General features: G+C 38.7%; 1 protein-coding gene across 1 annotated transcript in view; it reads left to right on the top strand.

The window, feature by feature from the left end:
- Positions 1 to 598: 598 nt before the first annotated feature.
- Positions 599 to 26,328, top strand: part of SCAF4 (SR-related CTD associated factor 4) — a 48,667-nt gene continuing 22,937 nt past the window's right edge. The window contains 15 exon segments of the mRNA XM_086617673.1: positions 599 to 701; positions 11,920 to 12,003; positions 12,634 to 12,678; positions 13,355 to 13,516; positions 15,218 to 15,353; positions 17,952 to 18,011; positions 18,014 to 18,090; positions 18,653 to 18,829; positions 19,175 to 19,275; positions 19,787 to 19,834; positions 21,100 to 21,208; positions 21,559 to 21,613; positions 21,616 to 21,728; positions 23,141 to 23,226; positions 24,440 to 24,618. Coding sequence (XP_086473799.1) covers positions 672 to 701; positions 11,920 to 12,003; positions 12,634 to 12,678; positions 13,355 to 13,516; positions 15,218 to 15,353; positions 17,952 to 18,011; positions 18,014 to 18,090; positions 18,653 to 18,829; positions 19,175 to 19,275; positions 19,787 to 19,834; positions 21,100 to 21,208; positions 21,559 to 21,613; positions 21,616 to 21,728; positions 23,141 to 23,226; positions 24,440 to 24,618 — 1,462 coding nt within the window. The 5' untranslated portion in view covers positions 599 to 671.

Raw genomic sequence — 26,328 nt, 5'->3', positions numbered from 1 at the left:
TTTCACTCAGGCCCTGGCGGCTCCTCGGCCCAGACGCTCGCCCTGCCCCACGACCGCCCTGCAAGACAAGGGGAGGGAACCGAGCCGAGACGGGCCCAGCTCACTCGGCTCCAGCCGTCCCCAGCGAGGCCACCAGAGCTGCAGCCGCTCCTGAGGGGACGGGCCGCGGAGCCTCCGGGCTCTGCCCAGACCCCACTGCCCACCAAGCCGCTGAAGAGAAACCACCGAGGCCGGCTCGAAGCCTGCAGCAGACGCGGGAGCGACAGCGTAGCCACCCCCGCCATTTCCCCTCCCCGGGGGCGGGCCCGGCGCTGACATGGCGCGGCTCGCGCAGTAACTCGGCCCGTGTCACGTGGTGCCGCGCGCGCGCTTCCCCCCTCCCCCGTGGGTGGCGCGGGGCCGGGAGGCCTGCACGATCCCAGGGTGCTGTGCGCGGCGTGGGCTCCGCCATCCCGCTGGGAGAGACGGTCTGCGCGGGGCCTTGCCAGCGAGACGCCGCACCGACCGCGCAAGCGAAGGAGAAGGGGGAGCGCGAGCCCCGCCGCCGCCGCTCAACGGCCATGTCCGCGCGCAGCCCCTGAGCGGGACCGAGCTGCCCCTCCTCCCTCTCCCCTCCTTCCCTTCCCTGCGCGGGCGCCCGCCCGCCCGCATCAGCCGCCGCTGCCGCCAACATGGAGGCCGTGAACGCCTTCAACCAGGAGGTGGGAACCGGGGAGCGGGGGGGGAGGGGAGCGCGGGCCGGCGGGCGGTGGCGGGGCAGGGAGGGGGGCACGGTGGCCGCCATCGCTTCCCCCCGAGCCGCTCGGCTTCCGGCTCTGGGCCGCGCGGGCCCGGTGCGGCGCCGCCAGAGGCCTGTGGTGGGGAGGGCCCGGGCAGCGCTCGGCCTGGCTCTGTCCGGGGCCTCCCGCTGGCCCGAGGGGCGGAGGGGAGAGATCGGGTCTCCTGAGTAAAATGGAGGCGAGCGGTATCATGCCTGCCGCCGCCGCGGCTGTTGCAACGGCCTGGAGCGTTCGTTCCCCGAGCGACGCCGCCGCCCGGCTTCCCGCACGGGCCGGGACAGGGTGGGGGAGGGCGGAGTGGATCTTCGCCCCCCTCTTCCCCCTCTGCCCTCCCCAGTTTCTTCCTGGTCCCACTGGAGAGCGTCCGAGACGGGATCCCTGTTACAAGGCGTTGCCACTGCGTGTGCCCGTTGTTAAGGAGGGGGAAGCCGCGTTTCAGGGTGCGAGGCACTTTTATTTCCTCACAGTGTTTGGCGAGAGACCCGCCATGTGAACAGGCGGCGAATAGGATAGGCTGCAGGTTGAATAGAGAGACGGAAAACTGCGAGAGGGCTTGTCTCTATGTAGGAACAACGCCTGGGGATGGGACTAGGGGACCGACCCCAACACTAGGGACATGAGAGGCAGGTTGTTGAGTGTAAGGGGCTCAGTCTTCTTTTATGATACACGGAAGGTCCCTGTTTTCTGATGATTTTTTTTTTGATTCCTTAGTCAGCCAATCGAAATCGGAAACGAAGTGGACCGTGATTTTTTTTTTTCCATAATGTATAGCAAAATACTCTAACCTGTACTTTATAAAGTTTTTGATGCATGACTTAAAACAATACTTAGATTAGATGATGCTGCCACCTCAGTTTGTTGATTTGACTTTTGCAGATCCCGTATGGATTATAGAACATGCGTGTTCTTGTTGCAGGTAATCAGTTAAAGCTTAGCCAGAACCTATTCCAGAATGTTTAATACGTTTTGAAGGTTAGGTTGCTGTGCATGTTTGCTGAACAGAAACAGGAAAAATGGCAGACTGCTCTCATGTGATGAAGTCATGCTGTGTAAAGTTCACTCCCTGCAACTGCTTGTCATGCAGGGGCACACACACAACTGAAAATCTACTTATCCTCAACAAAATTGTAGAAGTACAAAGTGAAAAACAGGTAGCACACGCCTCTTGTTAACAATTTTGGTTTTATTTATTTATTTGCCCATGTTATGGGTATGTTGTGCTGTTTTGAACCAGTGGTGTGGAAGGATACAAAACAACCTTCCTAAATACATTAAAATAGAATGACGTGCATGTGGCATTTTCAATTTTCATATAAACAGAGAACAGAAATATTCTTACCTGCCTAAATACAAACAGAAGTTCTAGCAGGTGATCGCTTTCGCTTTGTTCATTTCAACATGTTGCTACCTGATAAAACTTAATTGTACAGACAGTGCTTAGTGTTTCTCAAACAATAAAAAACACTTTTGCTGATCTGGTGGTGAAAGTATGTGTGACTTTAGAGTGCAAGCAGTGTTTCTTGGTATTCTGTGACTAATCTCCGTTTTAGAAATGGGAGTGTTATTTCATGCATCTTCCTCAGATGTAGTAAAAACATGATACTTTTGCTTAATACAGTCAGAAATACTAAGTGAAATTCTCATGGCTGGCTGCTGAAAGGTATTAAAACACTGGATTTCATTTGAACATCAGTTATGGGGAAGAAAACTTTACTTGCTAAAATCCCTGTTCTGCAATAATTTTTATGTATGACTAGTTCTGTAGGACTACTTAGGCATAAAGTTAGCAGGTTAATAAATTCAGGGTTTGTATAATTGCTGTCCTGTTCTCAGAAGGTGTGTTTATGATTTTAGCTAAGGACATAAAGTCCACTTCTTAAACTGTTCTCTTACCTTTCCAGTGTGTGTTGGCTGAAGCTGTGCATGCAAAACAATAGATACTAAAATAAAGTGTGAAACACCTCAAACTTTTTTGAAGAGGGCAAGATTTACAGTCAGATATTGTTCCATTTCTTGTCTTTCTCAGTGGAAGCGAAGAAAGTGAAAGAACTGTTTTACAAAAGATCTGGACGTTATTCACAGAATCATGGGACTAGCGCGGGCTAGTGAGTGTGTGAGAACTCATTTTGTCTATAAGGCTGTCTTATAGTGCATGGACATTGTGAGGACTACAGAGATACCAGTCTCTGTTCACTGAATGGTTAATTATTTTATTGAGAGTGGAGTAGCTTCACCAGCGATCAGGATAGCTACAGAATACCCTATTAGTCAAGAATTCCTCAACTTGCTGACTGACGGTTGTACAATACCACTATAGACAGAGAATTGTGGTTTTATAATGCCAGCTTTAACTGCAGCAGCCTGGAGTTTTGTGCTGGGCTTCCCATGTATGCTAGAGGTGATGCGCTTCCAGCTTTACTGTCTCTTCTTCTGTGGAGGTGGCAGCTGTCAGCTCTTTGCCAGTCTACATGAAGGAGGAGATGCCACTTACTGCTTCAGGTGATATGCTCATTTGGGATTTTTTGGAGTGGGTTTGGTGATTACAGCAACTTCTTAAATGGTGGGAAGTCCAAATTCAAATCATGGCTGTAAATTGGACATCCTCTAAGCTATTGTGTTGGTGACCTCTCCTCAAACAGAAGAGCTTAGGGAGGAAGAGAAAAGCACTAGCAATACTTTAATTTACGCAATTTGAACTGTTTTGTTTTGGCTGAAGCTGTTCACCTAGTCTGGAAGAAATCATTAGTAGTTTTGACTGACTTGCGCTCTAATTCTACTGAGAAGTTCAGTTTCTGCCCTTTGTGTTGTAGGCTTCTGACAGTATATGTGATTATGTTGCAGTGAAGTAAGAAGTTTCTGCCTGTCAGTTAATTGTGATAAGTATGTGATCTTTAATGCCCATCTGAATCGTGAGTTATAACTTAAATGTAGGGGTTTGAGCTAGCACGTTGCATTTAGCAATTGTGGCGAGCTAGGAAAGAACACTTAGAGTCAACTAGTTTGGATCTGTCGATGGGTGGTGACTTAAAGGGGTTGCATAATTTGCTTGTGTTTGATTGTGCTGCCCCATTCCCTTAGTCCTGTTCTTTGTAGCTATATTTTGAATGCAAGTTTACCAGTAAAGGTGCCTCTTAAAAGTTCTCCTTTTTCTACAGGAGCAAGCATGTTTTTTGTATTGACAAAAAAACGTTTGAGGCTTTATTTTTATCCAGCCGTATTCTGAGCAGATATTACCAACTGAATTTGGTGGGATTTGACAGTTATGTAGCATAGTATATTTTCGCTGAGGAAATTAATTCAAACTGTATCCTGGAGGAATGAGTTAGAATTCATGTACTGTTAGGTGTATATGGTGTGTTAAGTTAATAGTAGTGTAAGTAAACAAAACCAAACCCACACATCCACCATGGTTTATAAAGGTTTTAATCCTTGTCTTGTTTTAATTTAGGGGATATGGGTTTCCTTTTCTTTAATCTGAGAAACTTGAGGGATAGTTTACTGGTTATAAAAGTTAGAAATAGAGATTTCTTCACAGTCTTGCTGCTGGAAGTAGAATAAAGTCAAGTTTGCTGTTTTGTAATCTTGTGTTTGTATTGAGTAATGCAATATATTCACTTAATCGTGTGTCTCAGGTTGGTAATAGTTAATCTGTACCACTGAAACAATTGATATTCCACTTAAGCATGTCTGGATCACAAACAGGATAGTTTGTGGACTGTTTCTTTAAAGTTAGAGCTGCAGCTTTCTTCTGTACTGTTTATCCGTATTGAGTGAAGTGGACAGTTGTATTTTTGATCTAGTGTAGCTATTTTGTGCTAATGGTAAGACCTTGTTTTGCATGTTCTATTACAATCTATTGCTCTCTCTTTTTCCTCTCCCTTCCCCGGGTCCTATAAATAGAGGTTAGCAGGATATCCTTCACAGTGGTTCTTTAGCAGTTACTGGAAGTCGTGAACCCCAGTTATATTCCTTCTGTTATATGGCAAAGCAGCAAGGACACAACTACCAATATCTGTGGTTGGAGGAAAGATTAATGTAGTCTTTTGTACGTTTTGACACCCTTTGTCACTTTCAGAAAACAATAAAAGCTGCTACTTGTTGTAGCTGCCTAAAATGATTCCCATATTCTGTGAGGTGCAATAAGCTGTATTTTCAAGTCAGTGCTACCTCCCACGTGTCCTGGGAGGATGCTTAAGCAGCAGTTCAAATGCTATTTGGATGGGTAGAGGGAAAGAAAAATCGGAGTACTACAGTTTTAGACTGAATTTAGTCGTTTTTTTTAAACCGTGGGCCCCAGACTGAAATTATTGCAGAAGCAGTGTCCAGTTCTTTTGGGATGGAAGTTCCTTTGTTGCTTTTATGGCTGTATCACGGTAATTGAAGAGTCATCATCGCTGTGATCCTGAAAGGGCTGTCTGTTCCTTCTGGATTGAGCTGTTTCCAGGAATATTGAAAGCTGTGGCGTTCTATTAGAGAGAGATTCTTGGTAAGAGAAGAAATGAGATGAACAGCCTTTCAGGAGACATGCTGGACCTATAAGCACAGCACTGATCCTAAGAGGCGGATATGTTTCAAAAACATTTGTATAGAGAACAAAATTCCATTCTGTGTACTTTTATGATGTCATTTTCATATGAGCGTCTTTTGTAAAGATGTTCCTCCCCAGTGATTCAGAATTTGTGAGTGGTCTTTCTAGGCCACAGAAGTAGCTTAGTTGATGAAGTACTATTTAGCTTCATTGCCTGGGGTTCATATCTGGTCAAATTTAAATCTCACTTTATTTTCCAAAGAATGTAGCCTGACAGCCATGTATTTTATGGTGATCTCTTACCTTCAGCAGCAAGTAGTACTTGTTACGCTTCACAGCTGATGGTCAAGGATTTGAAACTTACATTGATCCTCTGAGACATAGCTTAGTGACAGAAGTTTAGTAGACATCATTATCTTTCTCCTTTTCTTAGTAGCTCAAGGAAGAATGAGGACCTGAAGAGGAAAGGAAGCAATGAGTTTTATAGGGCAAGGAAAATGTATGTGACTAAGAGATTTTCTTTGGACCTGTGTGTATTTTTAAAAACATATGACCTTTTAAAGATCCAATCGTGCATTAATAGTAATGGTGTTTAGTTAACTAAATAGTATGATTTCTGGCTTGTTAGTCTTGTCTTCCATCATCCTTTTTTTTTCCTGTAGGCACATGAACAAATAACTACAACTGTATGTCTATAAGTGACTGCTAGTTTGGCTGTCTTGAGTGGTTTCTGAATGCATAAATAACATACATTCCAAACCCAATAAATGAATGCACAGAGTACTGACTGTGTCGTAAGTATGGAACCTACTTAGAGAAATGTTCTTGGACGCATAGACTTGATGAAATTGTTGAGGGCGTGTTAGACTGCTCTGTGAAAATTGGAGAAAGGAAAATTGCGTGAGAGTATTGTAACAATGACCTGAGTGCTCGATATCTGCTAATCACTGTGCTTCTTTCAGTAGACCATGCTTCTGTCTGTGCTGCTGCTTTTCTGTGGGTTTTACTTAGTATATAAAACAGAGCCGTACCTCTTTATTTGTAAATAAAGAGACCTTTTAATGGCAAAGAACATTCAGCAAGAGAGCAAAGCCAGGGAAATTCGAGTCTTAAAAGGTATTTTTACCTTCCTACTATGTTATCTCATGCTTAAAACAGATAAACAGACTTAAGATCATACATCAAGCTTGAGACACCCCAAAGGATATAAGCCTGATCTTTTTCCTTCTGTGCCAATGGGTTAAGTCTCAGTGGATGACACCGTCTCACTCTTTGCTACTAGTTTCAAGTTTGGAAGGTGTATGAGCTGCCTTTTTTCTCTGACCATGTGTCTTAACATTTTTCCCTTGGCACCCCTGTTCCTTCTCTGCTGGCGTGCACGCATCACTGTCTGGTTTTGCTTTTCTTGTAATGAATTCAGTAGCAAAGTGAAGCTGATAGTATTGCTACATTTCAGCTTGCTCTTTTTCTGAAGACGTACTGTGCCCAGACAAGCTGTCTTTTTAGGATTCTAAGGTAAGGCTGTGGGTAAATTTGAATATAGTGATTCTCTCCTTTGCTTCAAAACCCCATAGTTCTCAGGTTTCTGTGTAAAACAGACCCTTGAAGGGCATTAATTGTAGAATGGCAGAAATTAATAATTTGCTGCTTGAAGGACTTGAAAATTAAAGGCCATCATCCTATTCCTTTCTCTGTACCCACCCATCTTAGTACGCCTCACCCAGGGCTTACCAAAGTGGAGCAGGTTCTACAGTTTGAGTTGGAAGGCCTTCTTAGTTCACTCCTGCCATGTGTTTTATATAGTACTTTTATACTTCACATTGAATTTTAATTTGAGGGTGGTTACTAGCTTGCTCTTTAAATAGCAGGCAATATGGTTAGCCTCCCTTTTGCTATCTGCTGTGGTTTAATGAGTGGCTTATCTTTGTTATTTAGTTGCATTTATTAGCCTGAAAATGAGCAGGTGATTTTTCTGCCTTTGAGATTCTTGACTTTATAGATATTTTATCCTGTACTTCCGTACTGTTGTGAAAAGTACGCAGAAATACTCCTGAATTAATATTTTGTGTTGTAACTTGAATTTAGTAGGCTCCTGAATACTTCCACTTTTTTGTAGTACGTAGAAATAAAGTTTCAGTTAATTTCTATACCCCTGCTGTCTCTTGTGCTATGATACTCCCATCCTAGTAAACAGGATGCACTGGGTGGTTTTCATTGCCAAATGAATGGATTGGGGGCAGTGGGTAGTAGAAATTAAGGCAGAGCTAAACATCTGCTTTTTTTCTTTAGCCAGTGGTGTAACTATATGGGGAAGGAAGGTAGGGAACAACTAGGAGCTGCTCTTTTTTTTCCAAACATCCAGTTAATGGTCAGTAAAAGCAGCAAGTCATTTCTAGGAGGTCAAGCTTTACAGGGCATAGCATTCCAGGGACAGGCTCCTGTTGTGAGCGAGTACATTGGAAACACTCTCAAGCTGGAAATTACCATTGCCTTTGTTACATCCATCACATTGCTTTCATTTTTTTTAAATAAAGTGTAAGTTTTTGCATCTAGATTATTTCTTGAGCTGATCATGGTGCCCTTTGGGGAATTAGGTGTATTATTGGAAGGATGGTCCTGTGAAAATAGAGGGTTTTTTCATATATTGGTTTGGGAAACTTGTATGAAAAAAGATCCAAGTCTAATGGAACATATGCATATGTAAAGTACATGGGCATCTTACTGAACGATTTCTCCTTCTAACAGTGAAAATCCACGAGGAACTAGGAAGATTGTTACATTTGAGATTTACCTGTCTTTAAAACATGGTTTTGACACATGTGACTGTGATACTGAAAATTAAATAAAAATCAGCTTTAAAATAGTCATTTGGTGTTATAAAAACTTATGAAAATTTTAAAAGGCAACTAAGTTTTGATGGGCTATTCCAAGAGATAGTGATGGGGAGTGTGTGAAAGAGAGGGCAGAATGCACGCATATATATATACACACACACACATATATGCACATGAAATCATAGAATGGTTAGGGTTGGAAGGGACCTCAAAGATCACCTAGTTCCAACTCCCCTGCCATGGGCAGGGACACCCTCCACTACACCAGGTTGCCCAAAGCCTCATCCACCCTGGCCTTGAATACTTCCAGGGGTGGGGCAAACATATATATATGCCTGTACATATATGTGTGTATATATGTATATGTGCATATATATTTATATATATAAATATTTGCATGTCAGTTTGGTGCATGTTTCAGCTGTAGTTCATCCTCAGCTGGAAATATCTGGGTGTACTGACCTCATTGCTTTTACTGTGTTTTTGTTGTTGTTGCCCAGAGTGCGGTCTGTAACAGCAAAGGAACAATTTACAGTGATATGCTCAATCCTGTTCTTCCAAAGTTCTTGTTTATTCCTGCCTTACCAGCCTAAGTTTCAGCCTCTTGTGTTCTTTAATTAATGACTCTCTAAGCTACTGTATTCTTTATTACATCCTCCCTGTCTACTTCAGTGCATCTAGCCGATTTCCCTTTTTCCTGCCTTCTGGCTGTTTCTTTCTCCCTGGATTTTTTTTTCTTTTTGCCCCGGTTGCAATGTCATTTTTGAGATATCTTTTAAGACATTTCTTTTTAGTTTTTGCTGCCACTTGTTTATTGTCATCTTCTGTCCTGCTATGAGCTCTCCCAGTTTCCTGGTTCTCTCTGGTTGTGTTCCTGAAACACAAACGCTGAAGTGCCGCTTTCACACTGGCTTCTTTGTTCTTGTTATATGGGACTGGCTCCTTTTTCTGGAGACACTCTGGTTGCTTGTTGGTGTGATGGAGTGACTGTCTTAATATTGGCTCCTTTTTCCCTCCTCTATCTCATTTTTCAAGCCTTCTGGTGGTTTGTTTGCAGGTGTTTGGTTTTGGGATTTTTTTTGTGTGTGTCTTTCATTACCTCTTAAAACAGATTTTCCTGAGTTTTAATAATAGCACTGACTTTGTTCATCAAGAGTCTTTGCACTTGTTCTAAAGAAATATAATAAACTTTTTAAAAAAAATGAAGTCAGCTTGCAGACACCTCTCTCCTGTCTTTTATCTGACAGTTTTTATTTGTCTATATTGTGATTTCTCAGCAAGCAGGGATGTTAACTGAAATATGTCTTACAGCTTGAATGACTTTAAAAATCAAATATTCTGGCACTAAAATGTGCCTTCTATGGACATTAGTAATGAAAAGTTATAGTCTTGACTTGATGTTGGTGTTAGAAAAAGGATCTGGCTACCACTCTCTTGAAGGACAATTTTTCTTCTTTCATATCTCCTGGAATAGAAATCAGATTAAGAAAGTAAATACCTTCTTACCTACTCTTTGTATTTTATTGGTGTAAGACTTTCATTTTGTATTGCTGAAAGTCTTGTTATCACTTTATGTGCCTTTAAATATTGGCCAATTTTTTTTATCTTCTGTATTTTTTTTTTTGCTTACTGAGACAGTGGATAAATCTGTAAGTTGGTCACTTCACGAGTATCTTGGAACTTTAAATTAATGAAAAAATAAGAGATAAATTTTTAAATCGCATCTTACGTTCCATTACGCTGTCAAATGAAGATACTTTTATTCTCTTATTTTACTTTGTGGCAAATAATTGATTACATTTTTGGCTGGTATTCAAGGACTCTATTTTTTTCTTTATTGTGAACAGCAAAATCAGAGTATGTAATGCAAAAGCATTTTTTCTGTGATTTATGGGGAATATTTCAAAGTAAAAATGATTAAGTGTGTATAGGAAGTGTTGAAGATTCTCCAGGGTTTTTTTTCACTATACAAATCATCACACTATAATGATTCTACCTTTAGTAAGCCACAGCTTAAATAGGAAGTTACGTTTATGGGAAGAATAGAAAATAATATTTAATGAAGCAGAGCACCTAATCATGAGCTGGATGTAGGAGTAATTAAAAAGTAGTACTGGATGTACTAGCTTCTCTTTCTGCTTGGAAGACGGGAAGGAAGTTTGGAGAAGAGAGAACGGTCCTGACAAGCCAACATGGTTTATGCTTCCAGGTCTAATGACTAGTAGAACAGAAGTGTGCACAGTACGCCATAAAGCATAGTGTAGCATATGGTGTAGTTTTTGCAACTGGTTATTTTAGGATGTGAAATTACAACAGCAGCTTATGGAGTATATAGGATTCACTGTAGATCCAGAGTAGGCAGAGTGGCCTGGAAGGTGGTGAAATGTGCATTGGATTTTGGTGCCTTGATATGTGCATGCATGCATGCTAATGGATGCCAGACTGTAGAACTATTATTTAAAAACAAACCTCCCTAAATCCCTTATTTCCCTATTCTCTTAAAACACCTAACAAGAAGCAAAGTATAATAAGAATGTCACACTATTGAGGTGATGCTGAGATCCTGAGGAGAATGTATCATTCCTCTTCCCTCAGCTTTCTGTGTTCAGCCCTTCACAAATGTTTGGGCTTCTCAGCTCTGACAGTTCTGTATGGAAGTTTCAGTTTGTCTAAGTTTGTGAAATGTGAAGCTAATACTTGTTTTCAGAGTTATGGTCAATACTGGAAGGCAGAGCGGGTGTCTTCTGAGTGCCTAGGTTCAAGACTTTTTGAAAGTGTTTTGTAATGAATTTCGTCACATGTGAGATGTGACGTAAGTCATGGAGATGCTATTTGTGAAAATGAAATTTGGGGAAGAGTATTTAAATCTAGCATCACAGAATCCTTTTTTGTGCTTAATGATCTTGACAGAATAACACTCAACTTCTGAAATGATGAGAATTCTTTGAAATAGAGTGCTTGGGCTATATGTATCGAAACGAGATCAGAATTCTTCTGTAAGTTAGATTCACAGAATGCCTCAAACAGTCATCTATAAAGACTACTAACTTCTGAAAACTTTGTCCTTTAGGAAATAACTTTTCCACTGGGTGACATTAGTATGGAGAACAGTGCAGAGGATTCTTCAAAACAGCTGATACAGTCAATTTCAATAATAATATAGTATGGTCATAGCAAATGAAATGGTAAACATCTCCATGAAAGACATTTGCAATGCCTGTATATAGTGGGATAATTTGAAAACTTAGTATTCGTTTGATCGCCTTGATGGATGCAAATTGTCATACTTTTATGCACATTAAGATTATAGGATTATGTCAATCTACCTATCTGTAGGGCTGTCTTAATATTTCTGTTTGGTAAGCAGATACTCAGGCTAATTTAAATCAAGCTGCAGTTATTTCTGTTGGGGTTTTGGTTTGGTTTGGGTTTTGTTTTTTTTTTAAATGGCAAATTCCCATACCATACGTTAGCAGTGCCTGTACCATAAGTTATCAGATACTAATTTTTAAAATGAGTATGAATGCAAATGAGACTTTGTCAGGAGCCGTATCAAAACCTGGTAAATCAGTGAATATGGGTTAGTTCACAAGGAAGATAGCTTTGAACATTGCCTAGAAAGATCTGCCTGTTAGTCTCTTTGTTTCAAGGGTGGGCCAGCATTGTGGTGATACATAGTGTGGCATGTCAGTAATCAACTAGTTGTCCGAAATGTTGTCTTTTTGGTTAACTGCTTAAACTTCAGAATACATTTTTAATATTTATTTTCTCTGTTTAGCTCTTTTCACTGATGGAGATGAAACCTCCTATTTCCCGAGCGAAAATGATTCTCATTACAAAAGCTGCCATTAAAGCTATTAAGGTAAAGTACAATAGAACAAACGTGAAACTGTAACAGTAGCAATGTTTTATTATTTTACTTCTAAGCAAATACATCTCTGGATTTCCCAGTCTTAGCTTCGTGGATATTTTATTCTAGTTGGTGTTAAGAATGTTGTATAGAAACAAGTGGGTGGTGAATATCATGTCTTGGTTTTAGACTAGTAGCATAATGCCAGCTTGATTTTTTTTTTTTTTTTTTTTTTTAATCATTACTTTTTAATGCTACACTCACTAGGGTGTTGTGATTTCTATGTAATAAAATTTTAAACGTTAGAGGATGCAACTGAACCTGAATGTATTAAAACATAGTGGACTTGCTTAGAAAGTAAATCCAGAAAGCTCTCACTAATATTCTAGAAGCAGTATGTCTTTTGTGTACACACTGACACACTTCTGACAGAAAAGATGGCTTGTTTCTGTCTGTTCCCCCATGAAATATTTTTCTTTGTGCTTAATTAACTTAGCTTGATAACGTACTTCTTTTTAGAATGTGATTGCAATAGTTTGTAGTCTTTCTTAAATGGTAGTAAGCACAAGGAGTTAAAATAGTTCTAAAAGGATGTGCCACTGTTGAGTAGATGATAAATTAATTTATGTATTTATTTTCCAGCTCTACAAGCATGTTGTTCAGATTGTAGAGAAGTTTATCAAAAAGGTAAATATAAAAAATAATTTACTGATTAAGATAATTTGCATCTGTTACTAGATATTATTAATAGTACTAGTAAATAACCAAAAAGCCTTCTGTTATTTAGGGATTGAGGGAGCAAATTCTGTTTTGTTAGGATTTTATACATTTTGATATCTCTTTGTCTGTGTAATAATCTCCTCATTTTCCATAGTACGTTAAGAAGGGGAGAAAAAAGTATTTGTGGAATTCCCCCTTCCTCCTCCACCCAGCAACTGGGGAGGAAACTGAAGGTACTGAGCTTCAAATTAATTTTCTAAGATAATACATATTTCCAGAACATAGGGTTTTCATGCTTTCCTAGGTATGAAGAACAACAGTCTAGAATGTAATACTCACTAAAACCAAACTATCATGCTGTCTTAAGTAAGTTCCTCTTTCATTCAGAGTCCTTCAGAGACCTCCGAAGAGAAGGACTTTGTATTAAATTCTGGAGAATAGAGTTGGTGGAAGTAGTTCAGTGCATTGTGTCTGAGGTAGCTTGATAAAGCAAAGCGCTAAGAGAATTTAATATTAAAAAAAAATAACATTTTTTTCCCCTGCTCAAGTATACGAAGTATAAATTTTGTGTAACAGTCTAAGGTGAATGCGTGTTGCCTTTTTAGAATCTCTGCATAATGGGAAATTATTTTTATGTTTTCAGTGCAAACCGGAATATAAAGTCCCTGGATTGTATGTTATTGACTCTATTGTTCGTCAGTCTCGTCACCAGTTTGGAACAGACAAAGACGTTTTTGGGCCAAGGTTCTCTAAAAATATTACTGCCACATTCCAGTATTTGTATCTCTGTCCATCTGAAGACAAGGTACAACTATGATTTCTAAAGTGTTGTTGGGAACTGATAACAGTGCTACCTTGATGTTTCCACTTGTGTGAAAGCTAATTTGGTGATTCTCTGTGTCCACGGTAGCTTATATTACTATATGAAATGGTAAAACATGCTGAGAAAGATTATGAAAGGTGATAGTTAAAGTTCTAGTTAAAATATTTATTTTGCCTAAGTTCATCAGTTTTGTTTTGCCTATGCAGCCACTTAATGGTGCGTCTGACTACACCAAAACTTTTCTTCTTGAGGTTTCTTCAGGAAAACTTACTATGGAAGGTGGTGTCTCTCACAAAAATAAGGTGTTACAGGGGAAGCTCCAGTGTTGTAGGCAGTGAAGGCTCTGCTCCCAAATATTCTCTAAGAAAATCGTCATACTGATTTCTTCAGTCTTTACAAATCCCAAACTTGATCTGCAGAAACACAGTAACTATGGTTGATATCCAAAGAGAATGATACTAATTTTTTTTTTAACAGCCTTTCTGTAAGATTAATATGTGACTGAAAAAAATGAATATTAGATTTATTCATTTTTTGGCCTTCATATTAATTTAAAGTCTTCTGGAGAGATAGAATATCCAAAGCCAAAAATGCTGCTGTTTTAAAGTTTACTGTTTTTCACACCAAAATCTTATTTTACAGTAGCCATTTCAGGTTTCTCTCTACTTGATCTTACTGTAGAAAACATTTTGCGAAATTCTTTAATCATTTAGCTTAGAAAAGTATAGGTGAATTTGCATCAGTGTATATAACTGAGTCACAGTAAGGCAGTTTATTGTTGAAACAAGAAGGAACAGAATCAATTCATTCTTAGCAGCTAAGAAGTAAAAAGTACTTAAATGTAAATGTGCACAAATCAGATGGCTAAGTACACAAAAAGGACAGATATGTCAATATAACATATATTCTGACTTCTACCCGCTCGCGCTTTTCAACTGAAGCAGGGCATCTAGTTAAATATTACTGTTTAATAATAAGGGCTAAAGAAGGAAAGACCAATTTCCAGCTTATTCTTGAAAGCCTCATTGTTCTTAATGTTAAAAAAACTGAGCTTAAAATAACAACTGACAATCAGAAGTTCTAATTTAATCTTTCTGCAGTGATTAGTTAGAATGTTTTCCATTTGCTTTACTGATCTTTGGAGTAATGATGGAGATGGGTTTTCTGGAGTCAACATAGAATTGGTTAGGTTAGCAGAAAAAAAAAATCAAGCAAACAGTCTTCTATCTAACTTCAAGCTTTGTTCTAGTGTTTTATGGTCTAATTGCCCCTCTATTCAGTAGGGTTTTCCAGCTCATCTTAATTTTCTCTGTCTGTCTTAACCCATGTGTTATTCGTTTCACCCCTTTTTGACCATCTGTGTCGAAATGGTGGGGCTGATGTGACTTCCTCTATTGTATATCAAACCTGGATGTTCTGACCGGCCAGAACAGTTTTAAAAAAATGGCACAAGCCACTTTTTAATAAACTGGATAGTAAAATAAGTTGGCAGCTTTTATTTTTGCCATGTAAAATGTCCTGCTGACCTATGTGACGACATAGGGGCTATTAAATAAGTATGCCTGATTATGTATGAACTGCTATACTGTTCAAAGCTTTCTTCTCAATGTACAGAAGATAAATTTGGAGTTTATGAATTAGGAAAGTTGTGTTTAGCATTGATGCTTGCTTTTGTTTCAACAGAGTAAAATAGTTCGTGTCCTGAACCTTTGGCAGAAAAATGGAGTATTTAAAATTGAAATAATTCAACCTCTTCTGGATATGGCAGCAGGAACTAGTGCCACGGCACCAATGACAGAAAATGCTACTAATAATGAAGGTATGAATGACATTATAACTTCTACTTTTAAAAGGGCGAAGTATAAGAGCTTGTTTGCTTTCGCATTAAAGCGCCTACTATTAGTTTCAACAGTAGCATATTAATAAACTGAACTTTGTCGTCACTGTTATGTGGAGCAGCTGAACTCATTCTAATAAATGCCGATACTGTACTTCAGAAATTATCAGAATGTGAACACTTATTTGGAAAATACCTGAAATTTATATTGTGTGCATGCATATGTACATATGTATGTGCGCACTTCATTTACACATGACTTCAATGTCCTCTCTCTAAAAAAATTTTTTTTTTGTCTGAAATATTTTTCTGTTATTTCTCAATTTTATAATTCTGATGTCATTTTTTTAATGTTAGAATCTGGGTAATTAAAGCGTGATCTTGCATGTTAAGAACTGAGTATCTGAAGGCAACAGCTGTCAGTCTTTTTCAGTATGCAGCCCTGAAACATTTTAACTGGTGTTTCAAATCCAAATTCTTGAACAGTAAATTTATGCCTGGCGGTAGGCTTTTGCACGGGCTACTGGTTGAAAACCACTGACCTAAAGAATAAAGTAATGACAGCCTGCCCAAAGTATTTTCACTGACCTATTTTATGCCACATAAAAAGCTGGTAGTGAGGTTCCTGAATTGTGGATGAGAATAAGCATACCACAATTCTCTCTTTCTCTGGAGGGCCTTCTTTTGAGTTTGCACTCTATATTTCACACTTAGCTTTGGTAACCTCCTTATTTATTAGGCACTGGAACTGGTTGCCCAGAGAAGTTGTAGATGCCCCATCCCTGGAAGGCCAGGTTGGATGAGGCTTTGGGCAACCTGGTGTAGTGGAGGGTTTCCCTGCCCATGGCAGGGGGATTGGAACTAGATGATCTTTGAGGTCCCTTCCAACCCAAACCGTTCTATGATTTATTGCACTCATGTATGTTGGAGTAGGACTGGAAAAAACTACTGGAGTGAGTGAGGTGTGATGACAGACAACAAAATCACAATGCACAATAGTGTAAGTGAAATCATCTCCAGCAGTGTTTAGGAAAGCGCATCCCATTGACATGTTTTATAAACATGGCAGGGCAAGGGGAGGGGATGTCTTAATATCTGAGCTGGGTGCAGACTGGTGGCTATACAATTTCATTCTACTATGGCAGGTGAGTGGCACTATTTTTGCCTCATCATTAGTAGCCGACAGGTTGGGTGCCTTTTGCGTAGATTTTCGTGTACGGAATTACTGATTTCAGTGAGATTATTCAGATGCACCAGAGGGGATAATTTGGCCGTGAAATAAATATGCTAATGAATAATAATAAATACATTAATGCATTATGTGATATAGTATCTGTTTAGCTCATAATGCTACAAAGTCTGCATAGCCAAAAAAAGAGAAAAATGCAAATTTTCTCCCTTGAGCAAGCAAATATCCTTCTGAATATATACAGGAAGTAATTGGGAGTTAATTTATATTTAAAACAATCACATATCTTTTTGCACTATTTTTATGTAGCATCTGACTTCTGGGAAAATATTCAACGTGTTTGTTTGTTTGCTGCATGTCAACACTGCAGTTATTTAAACTGCAGATAAATGGCTTTAAAGACGTTGGTATTGTGAGGCAAACGTATTTGCTTAGTGTCTCAAACTAAAAATAATTCTGTCTGTGGGGTTTTTTTTAACTGTCTCTCTCCTTGCACAGTTTTGTGGTAGTCCATTAAAATATATTGCTAAAGAATAGTTACTTGCTTACAGCATGTAGGAATTGATGATATTATTGCTGGTTTACTTTGTACTGGCAAAATGCTTATTGTGTTGTAAAGTACTTGTAACCTAAATCAAAGAGAATGGGAAAGCTGCATGTGTAGACAAAGCTAATAGCATGTCTTAAAATGTGATCTCAGTTTTAGTAAAGCTCAGTGGAAACTGGAGTCTTTTCCTTGAAGAATTAGTAGATTTTTTTTTTCTTATATTAGGAGGATTTATCTATCAGATGCAGGTTTGTCTTGTGCCTATGCAAAACTGGCGTGTGAACAAACCTTATCAAAGAAGAAGAGTTACTTGTGAAATATTTTTTTAAAAGCTTTAATTATTACCAGACATTTCAGAAAAATTCAGTTACTGCTAGAAAATAGGAAATATTAAGAGAAACTCAGTTGCTCTTAAAATGAACCATTAGATGATTGAGTTAAAATATTCGTCCAAAGGAATGAGTCCAGAACTAGCATTTAAGTGTATTGATATGCCTTGCTTAACACTGTTTGAATAATAGTTTTTTCTCTTAAGTTTTCTAAAATTGTACAATTATAAACATTGAGTTGTGATCTAAAATACCACGCTGGACTAGCTTTCAGATAGGCCATTTTAATTTGTTTTCTTTCTTAGTGTATGTAATGCACAGATGTGAGCAGTGAGAGGAGTGGTTAAAGGCAAAATGAGTAGAATATGCAATTGGCGTAGTTTAGATAGGACTTTTGGGATAAATGGAGTATTGTGGAAAGACACTTGTTTTGAAGAGGTATGTGTATGCACTGAAGAGTAAGATTAATGTTTTGGAGTAACACAGTGCTTTCTCAATTCCTATGAAACTTTCAGGTTCGCCGCCCCCTCCAGCAAAGGCTCCTTCGGAGGCCCCTCAAGTTACTGCTAACTCAGTACTACTGTGCCACAGTTGCCCAGTTCTGATGCCTTTGCAGCTGTAGCTCAGTTGTTTCAAACAACGCAAGGACAACAGGTAACCTGTTCAGATTTGGTTCCCTTCTAACTTCAGTTTTTATGTTAAATGAGAGGGAAAAAATGACGCAAGTAATATCCTTGATTTGAAGCAAAACAAAGCGCCTCCCTAAGGTCTTCAGTGGAAAACTTGTAAGAGTTAAAGTCAGTATTTGAATAATCTGTGACCCTTCTATCCAGTAATTATGGTATTTGAGGAACACTCAGTTATATATTCCTAAAGAATTAGTTCTGAATTGATGCAGTTATAAATTTTCGAGAACAGGTGGAATATATCAAACAAAATGTTGAATTATACTGTTCAGTACACTTAAACATTTGCAGTGCTGAAATGCCTGAATACTGAAATCTTGAGATCTGCTAAATTTTGCTACTGATGTATTAAAAAAGCCACTTTGGTCTTGCTGAAAGTTCTCCCATGGTTCAGAAAGTTCTCCATAGTTCAGTCAGGTTGTTGGTGGTGTTCATCCTGTGCCATAGTCTGGTTCGATGTAAAATTTATATCCTACAACACTCTTATGTTATATAAGAACATATACTTAACACTATATGTGTTTTTCTAGCTTCAGCAAATTCTTCAGACTTTCCAACAGCCTCAAAAGCCGCAGTCACCAGTCATAGATAACACTGTGATGGCTCAGGTTCAAGCTATTACTGCTCAGTTGAAAACTACAGCAGCACAACCACCAGAACAAAAAGCTGCTTTCCCACCGCCTGAGCAGAAAACATCATTTGACAAAGTAAGTCTTCGTTTGTCCTTTCTGTTTTAACTTTTTCAGTTCAGCAGAAGACTGTTTGGATGCCTCAGTGTCCTCTGTGGTTAGGAGAAAAATGGTGCAAATTTTCTTTCTTGTCTTTCAGTTTGGAGGCTGCCTTCCTGTTTTTACAGCCTGAAGCTGAAGAAAACTGGTTTTGGGCAGTTTCTGCTTCTATATAGGAATATAGATTTTTTTTTTTCTGATTCTAACCTTTTCTTTAATTCCAGAACTATTAGATATATGGTAAGACTTCAGTAATAAAGATGTTTTGGCTGCCAGTTATTTAAGATACTGAAAAAATAGTTGACTCAATGTAATTTCTTTCAGAAGCTGCTAGATCGGTTTGACTATGATGATGAACCTGAAGCAGTGGAAGATTCAAAGAAAGAAGATTCAGCTCCTTCCCCTTCAGTTTCTCAGCCAGCTTTGTAAGTTCTGTGTCATAATAAAATTAACAAATCTTTATTCTAAAAAGTCTTTATGTTAGAAAAATGATTAAGATTCCAAGTTATTTCAGTGCTTAACTGTTATAGTCCAAAGTTAAAACGTTTTAAAAAACAACTTATGGTGGTTATTTTTTTTGTCTTTTTGCTTTGGTGATCGGATGTAAATTTGGCATGTTGCATCATTGATTGAGGAATGTGTTCTGTAGAGAAAAGCTCAGTTTTGGTTTCAAGATGAGTTCCATGTTTTTATTGCACAACTGAGCGTGTCAGGGCATTGTTCGTAATTAGCTGGATCGCTTTGCTGACTGGGGAAAAGATGCTATTCCAAGCACTGTGGTAGTTTTTAATTATTAAAAAATTAAATTGGCTTTGCAGCTTTACATTCTCAAACGTTAAATACCCACGCAAACTAACTCAGACTCCTGCTTCCCTTTTGATATGCATAATGATAAAGTCTTAAATTACATGATCACATACTAGTTTTTTTCCACAGGACCTCTCTCTCATTCAGTGCACAGGCTGGATGGTGCTCAATACCTGGGTTAGTCAATATTTCTTGTTTCCCTGCTTCAGTATGTGGCCCCATGTCTTAACTTTCTGTATATGCCATCCAAACCCTGCTCTCCAAAACAGAATCACTAACTTTGTCTTTAGGTTTCTTACTGTGTTTATCACCTTGAGCACTTCAATGTTCCACAAGTATTAATTAAATGCCTTTTAAGTAAATTGGTAGTATTTTCCCTGTAATACAGATGGAACTCTGGAGTGCAGAAAGATGAGCATTTTTTAAATGGAAAGGGGCTACTCTTACAGTGGAGAAAAGATAGGGAAGCCACTCTTTCTCCTTTTTTTGTTTTCTCTTTTTAGAGAGGAAATGGGAGCATAACAAAAGTCAAACATGAGTACTGCTTTTGTATGCCCAACTAGAGATTATTGGACTGGGCTTTTCGGCATGTTTATGTTCTGTTTGTAGCACTTCAAAGCCACTGTCCTTATTACCTTATAGTTGCGTAAGACGCCTCTGAAGATTGGATTCAAGCTGTCTCGTTTTGGGCACACAAAATTAGTAATTCTCTGTGTGAAAAACTGATCTGTCCAGAATCATCTTAAGAATTGTGTGACACCTGTGTCTTAAAATACTATGAAGTTCCATTCCCCATCATCATGAAATTCCTTTATCTTTCCTGAAATCCTGTTCAGTTTCTTAACACAAACTGCATCCCGTAAACAGGTCCTGTTAGCTGCACAGACCTCATTAATTCCCTGAGCACTGTCCATTCTGTGTGTTGAATTGGGAAGTGAATGACATTACTGTAATCCTTGTGTTGTGTACATATCCCTTTCTCCTCTGCCCTAAATTCCTCCCAAACCAAAGGTGTTTTTTTCAGCAAAAGTATGGCCAATTTATTTTCCTTGAGGAAAAGGCTTACCTTCTTTTCCTCCCAAAAGAGGAACTGGAAAGAAAGAAAGTTAGCCCAAGGCAGACAACCTTCATGATAAGTTTTCATAGCCTGAGATCTTTAGCAAGATCATATAAGTACAGGGGAAAGAGAGGCTTTAAACCTTTATTTAGCATTTTTTTAAATGTTAGGGGGCTACTCTTACAGTGGAGAAAAGATAGAGAAGCCACTCTTTCTCCTTTTTTTGTTTTCTCTTTTTAGAGAGGAAATGGCAGCACAATAAAGATAATTTTTCTGTCTAAATTTGAAGCAAGAATGTCTAAATGTACATAGAAATATATAAAATAAAGGCAAAAAAAATCTAGATATCTACTAACTTGTCTTACCAAAATATTACTGGTTTTAGTGGATTTCCAGGAGAAGGTATACAACAGCCAGTATTTCCTCAACTCCCAAATATGGATCCTTTTCAGCAGCGAATGATGGGAATGCAACAGGATCCAATGCGTCACCAGGTAACGTTAGGCTTTTCCCTTGTCCTTCTATTGTGTTATGTTTTCTGTCTTTTGTTGTTTTCTTTGGTGCAGAAGTAAGGAAGTGGTGTTCCTGTTAATGAAGAGTGAATATGGCTTAGTCCTCCAACTTTCCCAAGAAACATACTTTTGTTTTCTGTTCTAATCAAGCTTTGAAGAACAAGATTTATGTTTTATATGCCTAAACACTTGACTGACTTTGTCTTTCTTGCGCTTCTGGTCTTATATTTTGACTTTGGAGCAGAGATACAATTTTACTTTAGCAAACTGGGAAGGCTGATACAATTTTTTTTTCCTAACTGGAAGTTTTTGTGTTTTTTTCTTCTCCAAAGGTTCCTCTTCCTCCTAATGGGCAAATGCCAGGTTTTGGTCTCCTGCCTACTCCACAGTTCCACCTATGGCTCAACCTGTGATTCCGCCAACAGCACCTGTGCAGCAGCAAACTTTTCAGTCTCCTTTTCCAGTACAGAGTGAATCACACATGCAAAAACCTCATCAGCAGGTGAGGATTCCTTGCAGTAAACTAACTTTAATGCTCTAATACATATCTTTCTCAAATGTGCATAGTTCTGTTCAGGAGAGGAAATTTCGTGGTAACAGACATGGACAGAGATGGCTGTGAGAGTAGCTCATCTGAGAGAAAGTTGGATAGCTGCAGTGCTACATGACAAGTTGGTATTTCAGAAGTCTGGCAAAACAGGCATATATGCTTTACGACTCCTTTTCTGAAAGACTTTGGATTGCATTTTGTCCTTCCACTTCTCACTTTGTCTCATCCTCTCTTGCCTATCCCCATCATGCTTCAGGAATATTTTGTTCCATAGAATTCTAACAATGCAGTCTCATTCTGGAGAGAAACTATCTAGAAAAGTTAACTTTTAAGGGCCTGGTAGATCGCTAATGTAGTGGGAATGGACTCAGGAGTCTGTAAAACTTCAAAAATCCGAGCATGTGTAAACACCTCTCTCTCGTTCCTAAGATTTTGAAGGCTATTGTTGGCTTGGTAACTGGCTGCTATCAAGAAGAAATCAAAGAGCAAGTCTGTTGAGCCTGTATTGGAAGAAAAAAAAAAAAAAAGAACAAGTTGAATATATTTGCCTCTTTTGTTCCAAGAAAAGGAAATCCTAAAATGAGAAACAGAGATGGTACCAGGCTGTCTTTATGTGGGACCTATGATGTCACAGATCTAGAAAAAAGTTCTTGCTTTCCCCTTGGAATAAGGGACAATTCTCAAGAGTATCTTTTTAGTATGTTTTTTAGTCTTGAATTCTGTTGAATCAGTATACTCTGAGAGATTGTTTGTTTGGATGTTCCCTGCCAGGGTTTGCATCATGAAGCCTATTAAAGTTTAGGCAGAACACAGTATCTTCTGGAGTGGGAAGCTGGAGGTTTTTTAAGCAGGTTCTTGCGTTTTATGTATCGTGTTGATGACTTGCTGGTTCATTCTTCAAATTATTGTATTGTAATTTGCTTATTTATATGGCTTAAAGTAGTTTCCCATAACATTTTGGAGAAAAGTTTTTTAGTAGGCCTCACTTTGCCTGTGATTTTGATGACAGAGCAAGATCCACTGACTGACTTTAAGGACTGTAATCATATTCTGTGGAGATATATGCAGTGCTGAAGTTGACTAAAGTGTGGAAAAGCAATAATTGGGAAAATGAGAAATTTTGTGTAAATTATTTTTATTATGTTTTGCAGTAGTTAAATTAAGTTCATTTAGTACAGGACTGTCTCCCTGTTAGTGATTACAGGGTAGTGGTGAAGCTTTTGAGAGAGTTGCAGTATGCTTTAATTTCACATATGTGAATATTCAATAGAATTTCAGTGCTGTTATGTAGTTTAGTCTAGGCATAAAATGTAACAAAATGCTTGCACTACTCACCTATAACACCAGTCAACTTAATATTTTAGGATATGGAAGTGGAACAGCCACCTGTTCAAGAGGGAAAACGGCATGTTTCTGACAACAGAAAGTCAAGATCTAGATCTGCATCAAGGTAAATTAATGAAAGTTCTTTTAGTGAAGGTGTATGTTTTATCGAGGACTGGATTTAACATGAGGAACTTAAGTGTGTCGTGTCCAAAGACTTGAAAATGCTTTACTAATTGTGTATGAGCGCTGAGGAGAGTTATTCTGATTATCTGGGGCTCAGAGAATCTGGTGCTGTGCTGCCAAATCTGCTGTGGGGGTGGTAACTTCTAACTGAGATGACAGTAAATAGCTGAGAGGTGAGCTAACTCCTTCAACTGTTGATGGAGCTCATTTCCAATGCCTTGAGACATACTCCTGTTACCTTTATTTGAGTTGGCTTCTTGGGTGCCCTTCTTAGCATACTTCCTTTGAGGCAGTTTCTTATAAGTGCCCCGTTGTGCTGTACAAGTTGGATTCTATCACTAAATGCCAAAAGGACACGTTTAGCAAAAGAGTTAATTTCAATTTAATCTAAGGATTAATTACAAGAAATTACTATCTGTGTATTATTCGTTGTATGGACAACACCAGTGAAATTTCTTGGTAAAGTCAAAACTGTCAGGGACTTTATTTGAATTCCCTTTCGGAAAGAGAGGAAAAAAAGAGACCCTTTCAATCTCTTACCTCCGAAGGGAGTTGTCTGTAATTACAGCTAAATGTTGTACGCACTTCAGTGCAGTGGTAATGAGAAGCAGATTCGTGACTCTTAAGACTTGTGAACCTCTGAAAGTCATCTACCTTCCAAGGAAAATTGGATATCTATACAGTTCTTCTGTTGACAGAGACTAACTTCCATGCCCGTCAATACTGTGACCTTCAGTGATTTAGAACTTGAACATTATATAAATACAATTTCACTGACAGAATTTATTTTAGTCTCTTTTTTAGCCATTCTTTTGTAAACTCAATATAACATTTTCCTTATTTAAGCAGATGTAATTTTTCTCTATGTTAACATTGACATAGTTTCGATAGTCAGATTCAATACAAAATTAAACAGAAGATAAGAAATTGAAAAATAATCAACTGTTCAACTGGAGTACATTAGTAAGCTACTGTAATAATTTATTCTAGTTCTAAATGCATGTGAATGAACTTGGATTTATCTGTTTTTTTATTGGCTGAGCTCTTGCCTGATTATTTAAATAGATCATCTGAAATAGTTATCTATCTGTCAATGTCTGGGTCAGAAAGATTGAACAGAAGTGGTTGTTGGTTTTAAACTAGGTCACCTAAAGGAGACGTTCAAGATCTGGCTCCCGGTCTCGAAGGTCGCGTCATCGTCGGTCCCGATCTCGGTCCAGGGATAGGCGCCGACACTCTCCTAAGTCTCGCTCCCAAGAAAGACGTGAACGTGAGAGGGAGAGAGAACGCAGGTCCAAAGGCCTTCCTCAGATCAAGTCAGAAACTGTTAGCGGTAAGTTTATTCTTTCTCCTTATTGTTGGTGTAACTATGCAAATTCTTGTAATACCATTTTTCAGATGCTGAACATCTTCCCGGTTCATATATGGAATTTTTTTGTCTGTGCCCAGTATTTTCTTCAATGATTTTTAGAGTTCTGTGAAGTTGAAGATACTACAACAGATACTATGCCTATGTAAAATGGAATACAAAGAAGACAAACAGGTGTATTAGAAAAACTGTAAACGTTAAAGAAATACACTTCTTGTATCTATTAGACTTTTTTTTTTTTAATTCAGTTGTTGACAAGTTCATTTACCTTCAGTATATGATACCTGCTCAGAATATCCCAGGAAACAATTCTTAATCTGATGTGTGGGGTTTTTTTAATCTTTTTTTTTTGCTTTTACTTGGTTTAATGCTATTTGGTGTGGATTCCAAGACTCATCCAAACAGGATAGAAGTAAACTGTACTGTGATTTATTTTTTGAACTGTTGTAAAGCTAATAAGAATTGAATTCACCACACATCCCTGTACTGCTTTTACTCATAGTGGACAGTTTGGCATTTTTGGAATATCTCCAGGTCAGAAATATTTTGGCTGTAAAATGAGGAAAGAAAAAGCTGAAACACTATGTTTTTCTTTTCCTTCCTTCGAGACATATAAGGTAAAGCAGATTGAGGAAGAACAGTTGAGCGCATTGTTACGACTTTTCTAATGATTCAATGTTGTGTGTCTCAAACCTGGAGGGGAGCTTTGACCTGGAAAACATACAGTCTAATGTTCGGATTTCTGAAATAATCCTGGCTTTGCCTGTGTTATAGACAAAATGTAGTAGTTCTTTTCTGAGTATTCCTGAGGAGTGTGGAGTCTTCTCCAGAGTCATCAAGGAAAATGAGAATGTTCTTTTTTATACTATAGGGATAAAAACTAAAGAGTTTTAACTAGTCAATATGTGAGTTGTGAATGACAATACCATTAGTTTAAAAGGTATTCAAAGGCTTAGTAGCTGTTTATTAAAAGCTTACTGGCAGTGGTGTAAGATATGTTTTTGCCAACAACTGTCCCAGATTCTGTCACGTAAGGCTTTTTAAGTTTGCAGTTTTATATCACTTAGTGGGGAAACCATAGATGAGTATTAAACATTGCTATAGTAGTCTTCAGTGAATGTGATGCTTTAAACTCATCTGCTATTTTGTTACCTTGACGCATGAAGTGGGATATGCATGTTGCTTACTCCTTCCTGAAAGAAAAAACTGGTGCCTAATTTTTCACTTAACCATATAGAAAAATGGGATTGACTAGTTCACTAAAGAGGTTAAAAGTTTTGTTGCTCATTGTAGTTGAATTGTCACCACGTTCTGGAGGAAGATCTTGCTATAGTGGCTGTATCACTATAAACAATCTAATTACCATCTTGCAGTAAGTACCATCATCCATCACTTGTGATGGTGGCCCATAACTTGGATTTCATACTAAACAAGAGTGAGCTGCCTTGTTATGAAATATCCACTGTATGTGTTGGGATATTTCATGGAGCATTGTTAGCAGTGAAGCATGTTTTTCCTCTCTGTGATGATTTGCAGAGCTCACCATCATCAGAACTTGCAGGTCACTTTAATATTAGTTAACTTGAGAGCTTAACTGTTAACACAGCTCCAGGTAGGCAAGAAAAAGAGGTTTCTGTCAAACACTCCTAAAGATGAAAATATATACTTTAAGAT

Source organism: Tauraco erythrolophus, chromosome 1 (genome assembly GCF_009769465.1).
Source record: "Tauraco erythrolophus isolate bTauEry1 chromosome 1, bTauEry1.pri, whole genome shotgun sequence".
Lineage (NCBI taxonomy): Eukaryota > Metazoa > Chordata > Aves > Musophagiformes > Musophagidae > Tauraco > Tauraco erythrolophus.
Note: the sequence above shows the minus strand (reverse complement) of the source record. Positions and strands in the feature narration are given on the sequence as shown.